General features: G+C 44.5%; 1 protein-coding gene across 1 annotated transcript in view; it reads right to left on the reverse strand.

The window, feature by feature from the left end:
• The window catches only part of T265_13781 (hypothetical protein), a gene marked incomplete at both ends in the record, with an annotated part of 7336 nt that extends 2743 nt beyond the window's left edge, over positions 1–4593 (reverse strand). The window contains 3 exons of the mRNA XM_009170502.1: positions 2839–3061; positions 3798–3994; positions 4274–4593. Of these exons, the coding sequence (XP_009168766.1) occupies positions 2839–3061; positions 3798–3994; positions 4274–4593 (740 nt within the window). The remainder of the gene's footprint in view (positions 1–2838; positions 3062–3797; positions 3995–4273) is intronic.
• Between the last annotated feature and the right edge of the window lie 1727 nt (positions 4594–6320).

A 6320-nucleotide genomic window follows, 5' to 3' on the forward strand; every position in this document is an offset into this window, starting at 1 on the left:
GGTCGTAAAATTACGATGATATTCGAGTGTTTCGGCTTGTCGTTTTGAAATTTTATCATTGCTATCTTTCGAATTTGCGGTGCAAACAGCTGACTTCCCAGAGCGACTCTTTTTCTGTTCGCAACTGAAGGTCTACCACCCTAATCCCACTCTTTTAACAAGTGTAAATACATTATCGTCATCATCAGAGACAGCAACACCAGTGTTGACACTCATTCATCTTCCCACCACGACCATAAAGTAATACGGAGATAAAAGAGTGGAGTTTTGGTCTGCCGCGAGGATCCTCGGGTGCCTACCTCTTCAAGCGCTTAGTCAGACAAACCGGGAACGATTTTGAAACACGATCGCCACGGATGTTGTTTACCTGCGATTACGTGTAGTCTTCAGCCGAATAGAGGGGACCTCACTCTGAAAAATGGACTGCACCAACAACACCTTAATTACTCGTAATTTCTTTCACACACTTTGCTCACTCAATTCATACCTTGTCAACCTCACACTTTACGCCATTCTGCAAAGGCCGCGCAGAACATTTGTCTCGGTGGTTGACCTTTCCGAATGCATAGCCCTTGGCCGCGTCATCACAGATTTAGAACCATAAATTTTCAGTTTTTCAGACACTACACAATGCTTTTGGTGGGACATTCTTGTGACTGGAAGATTGGTGATCCTCCAACTTATCGCTTTCAAAATACCTCCTACGAATAGTGGTTAGTCTCTTGAAGAGTCTCATTGATTCTAAGAGAGACAGATCACTCTCAGGTGGAGCTTCTCTGAAGTGAAAGTGGAGACAGAGTTAATCTGGTTGATACAACAAATTTCGCTTGCAATTTCCTCATAATATACTCCACATAATGCATGTTTCACTTCGCACCCCACACTTCAAATCAAGCTTATCCTTTCTAACAATCCGGGTCCGTAAATTGATTGGTCCAACTCGACCGATCATCCCGGACTTTGACTCTAATTGCATGCCACCCCCAGGCTCTACCAGCATGACTATGTCACTCGAGGCACTATCCAATAAACGTTGATTAGTTAATTGCTTGGTCATTTTTAACGTTTTGGTCACCCTGACTAACAAACTTAGTTTGGCTGATGACGCGTCTAATTGGTGTTTGAGTAAGAATTCAAAAAATACAACTGGAAATCCACCAGAAACGAAAAAACAATTATAATGATGCTTGCATCATTCCTTGCTGAAGGAAAAAATCCGTTTCTCTGAAACGGTTGAGATATCACAAACCCGGCCATCATAAACGAAAGATTTATCTGGATTCAGTTGAATCTCACGTCAAAATGAATTCCGTATGCAAACGAGAGTGCTTGACTAATTCCGTCCAAGAATTGGCAGAAACTGGGGGACTGCGCCTACCTAATGAGCCGCGAAAAAAGTGAAACCGGACGTGGGCTGCCGAAGAGCTACCACAGCCTAATGAGTAGTGTGTTATGCCGAGCCCCAGTCAATGTAAACCTTCGCATTTCCAGGTCATCTTCACAAAGCGGTTTGATTGCGATCCTGATCGATAGTAAGAATGAACCATTTTTTTCAGGTTCAATGAACAATGTGGACAAAAGACGCTGGCGCGCCTCGCAATTTCCCAGATATTAGAAGCTAACTATCGTGGTTTACGTGCAATATTTCGAAAAGTCTAAATTAACAACCGGCCTTCTTACTATCACCGTAGACTCTGTGTGCGCAGCGTCAGCGCTGTTTTTCGGAACACCAATCCGCACGTTGCCTGTCGTGACTGCGGTGCGCACGGACGCACTTGCGTACGACGCCTTAACATCGCCTGGAAGTCGATTGAGGCCGCTCTCTCCCGGGGGATGTGAGCGTGCCACAAACAGGAATTCAAACGTCCTGCGGCCCGGGTACGACAGTGCAAACGTGCAGCTGAGTCAGGCGATCAATACCAGCCCGTCCCAGTCCAGCGACACAGACAGACTAGCGACACAGACAGACCAGTGACACAGACAGACCAGCGACACAGACATACAGCAACACAGACAGATCAGGAACACAGATAGATCAGCTGAGATGCTGCCCTATTGTGGTAGCATGGACAGACCTCGATAGGGGAATAAAACGGTGCCTGATTAAAGCCTTTGGGCACACGAGCATGGATCCTGCCAGTATGCTTATCTTTCAAAGTCAAATTGACCTCACAGAATAGTACCGACCACTGAGTGAAACCCAGCACGAGACAAGGTTGACAGTCATTGTTTTCCCCTCCTCAGCTGTTGACCTACAAAATCAGGATGGGATATTCCACCTTTCTTTTGCGTAAGGGAGTAAAGAGACAGATTTCTCCGCCTGTAACAGGATGAAAGAAGAATTAATAATGAACGGACGGTTCCACGGAACCACTGATTCTTCTGGGCGAAATTTTTCAAAGTTTGTTGCTATTCCATACTAAGGATAGCGGCTGTTTCATTTGTGGACCATCTCGATAGGTGAATCTGAATGCCACGACTGCCAACTCGGTCTTCTCCTTGCAGACGGAGAGGGCTGAGCGAAAGTTTGGTTACACAGTGTTACAAGATGTCATCCGAATATCAGGTAGTAGATTCATACATGCCATTGGCCGTCCGGTATGAGGATGATTGATCTATGTGAGTATCAGGAAGGTCGGATTCCTGAAAGTAACCACTTAATGCACGAAGTCTACGGAGACCCTCAACTTTACTAGACACTGACCTGATAGACAACGCCCCCTAAATATGCAGTGCGTGACAGGCTTGTATCAAAGCCAGACAGCGCGAGACAGCGTTGGACCAAGGTCAGACAGAGTCCCTCCAATAGGTTGGGTTGAGACCGTTGTATTTTCGCACTCATGCTCTCGCACTCGCTTTTTCACAATAAAACTGTTATGTTCCTTATCGGCGAGTCTTTTGCCGGCACCAGGCACTGGAGCGGGAACAGGAGTCGGATAAAACAGTAAGACTGACAGTATGCCAGTCACCATCCTCCATCTGGGGATCATGTCACTGGCATTCATGTGCTGCTGAATGAATGAATCAATACCAAGAGACCGTTTTCTATCCAATCGATAAACTGAAAACAATCACCAAATTACAGAAAGTAGCCAGTGAACGTGAACGTATACCGTCTCCAACGTAATGCGCACATTTTGTTGCATAGCAACCAAGTAAAGACGCATGAATCACAGCAAACCCCTCAAATTTTGCCGTCTCTTTCAATCATTCTTCAAGAATGCTGTTTCAAATTCATTAGTGACTGTCCATTCAGTTCATTCTGCGTAAAGTATCGTTTGACTAAACTTTAAGATCAGTACTGATGATGAGCACTGTTCAGATAGCTTCCCAGTTTCACTATGGGGGTGACGATATCTTCGTTGACAAAAACTGCGGTATGCCTGATGCACGTCGAGTGTGGTGCCGGCAACTTGCTCAGTTGTGCATGCGTGCAAATCTTCATCACTGATGGGGTGGACGAACTGTACACACAAGAAAATAGATCGATGAGACAATAGACAATGTCGTTGACCAGTCCAGTACAGCCTCTTCTTCCAGCGTCAAGTCCGCTAAATACGGTCGAAACATTCAGACAGGCTGTGGATCACAGCGTTGCAGTGAGCATCACTGTTCTGGAAGAGTCAACCGTAATCCGTTGTCTGACTAGTTCCTGTAACGTCAATAGATTTGCCTTCAAAGTTTTTTGTTTGACTGGCAGATGTGTGTGTGTGTCGAAACGATCTACGGTACAGTAAACGCACTGGTACGAAACTAGAACCTAGTTTTCGAGAGTTTTTTCTCTACTGAATACTTACTGGGACCACAGTAATTTGTGTTGGGCATCTTCAAATGGTTAGGTAGGGCGTTCGTTTGACCAACTGAAATCCCTGTCTGGCGTTCCACTCTCCGTAAACTTCGCACCAAGGTTGTTTTTTTGTCTTGAAACATCCGACAGATGGAAAGCATCGAGTCACCCGAGTGGAGGTTGAAATCATGAACGGAAATATTTGATCTGGAAAGAGAACCAATAGGGACAGGAGATAAAAGTGTTCGCGATTTTTTGTTTTCATTCAAACGTTGTAAAAGTTTTATTTTCAAAGAATTATCATTATGGACCACTCGATGGGTGAGTTATTTGTTAGGATTGCTGGCGGTTTCCCATCTGGCGAGGGGACAGTCAGTGCGCCCTCGAGTGATTGTCTATCCCTTCTCTATAAATCGTTCGTACACAAAGAAATCAGATCGATTAAACGGAAAGCATAGTTTTGCCCCAGTTTCCAAACTCACTCACAGTGTAGAGAGGAAGGTATCCGTTTTCGGAGGAACGGGTTCACCAATACCATCGGGGTTGAAGAGGCAATCTTTGAGTATTCGACTTTCGTCCAAGTAAAGTCGTAGTGAATTTGATTCGCCCGAAAATGAATTTCTCTGGAGATCCATTTGAATCCAGTCGCTGGAAGAACTGCGTTGGACTGGCGGGTCCGTCGATCGACGGGGGAATAATGACCAGACGATCAAATGCGTATCATTCGTCAGGTTTAGTTTGCCCAGATACCGAGAATCCCAATAAGTTGTGATTAGTCCCTTCGAGAAACAAAAGCGTTCTGTTGACTGTATGCAGAGATTTAAAAAAACGTCAACAACAAATAATGAACAGCTAAGACAGAAGTCTAATTCCCACGACAAGTAAACTTTTCACTCGGGGAGTGAGCCAATACGTGACCGTTTGTTGTGGCTTCGTGATTGGATAACGAGTGGGGCCATATTCTGTTTACATGTGAGCTAATAAGAACGCCGAATAGCCGAACAGCTAAGAATTCGAATTTATAGCCTGTTGTTTTTGGTAGAAAAACGCCTGCGGTGTTTCTCTGGCTTCCAAGCGTAGATTGACTTGAATTACGGAACGAAAGGGGTTCTAACGGGTGTCGAACTGATGTCTTCAGTCGGAAATCCTCAAGTGCCCGAAAAATGATCTTTAATAGATGTCGCCCCCGACTGAAGTGCTCTTAGCTAATCTAATACCGTTTGTCTACTGCTGAACAAATCCTTGCTTTGGTGTGATAAAGGTGTTTTAAAATGAAATCACCTGGAGTAAGGCTTGCAACATCTCAAACAAGTGAATAGTTTAGTGGACAAGTGAGACTAGACTGTGGTGGTAGCGCTGTCTGATCAGTTGTACATGTGTCCTGGTAAAATTTCGATTAATCAATATCCAGCCGGCCCAGCCAATCACACGCGTTCGCGGCAGAAGAATGAATGATTACTACCAGTCACACACATTGAGCAGTGGCTGTCTAGATACTATGTCAGGCAGGTTATCCCCCCACCAAAAAGAGTGAGTATGCCACAATCAACTATTTGAATGTTTCGGGAGAAAATGTTGGTTGATGCAAAAATGTCATATTGTTATATACTACTGATAAAAACTGTGGACTATTTTTTGTCACAAAAACACATCCTAGTGGGTCCGACTGAGAAGTACACTTTGTCACCGGTTGAAGACAAAAAGAACGTTGTTTCTTTAAGAGATGAAGTATGTACTTGCCACGTGATACCTCAAAAGGGGTGCTCCCCCTAGCTTCGTCTTACAGCATCGGAACAAACACCTGATTTGATTCCGCCGTCATCTAAGAGTTTGAAAATGTTGGACAACTTCCTTGAAGAAAGACGAAAAAACTAACAACGCGTTCAGGAGGTCCAAAACATTTATCCGCAAAAAGCACAAAGCACGGCAAAATTCTTTTCTGTGCATATAAGTGAAACCGAGTTCAACCCAGGAGTTGTGAACCACATATAGAACGAGTCACTAAGTAGTGACTCGGTTATTTTGCACCCACCACTGGGTGGACGCCCTTGAAGTGTATTTGGAGGTCATCTTGAAAAGCCACTCAAAACCGGACCCAGAGGCGTTGGAATAGCTCCTTCCGTCTGGATAGGAGTCGAGGTCGGAGCGATTGGGAAGCATTTCTCTCAAAAATGGTAAACTAAGCAGGACACACGATTCACAAATGGATGTATGCTCAAGTCCAATAATAGGTTGGCAGAAACAGGAGGAATGAGCCTGTCTGATGAGGACCAAGAAGGACCTATCGTGGACTGTCGAAGAGTATTCCTGATATTTAAAAGTTGAAATTGCCGTTTACTTTCAGTGGTATCCCAAAATGCATGCATATGAGTGTGATCACAGTATCCAAGCCGTAAGGAGTAACTGAAAAAGACGGGACATTTGTTCTATATCTTTTCAACATTAGCACGAAAGATTCCCACAAACTTACGTTGTCCTGAACGGGAATCGCTGATGCATTACAAATAAAGCATAGTACAAGACGGTACATCTG

This window comes from Opisthorchis viverrini, assembly GCF_000715545.1.
Source record: "Opisthorchis viverrini unplaced genomic scaffold opera_v5_105, whole genome shotgun sequence".
NCBI lineage: Eukaryota > Metazoa > Platyhelminthes > Trematoda > Opisthorchiida > Opisthorchiidae > Opisthorchis > Opisthorchis viverrini.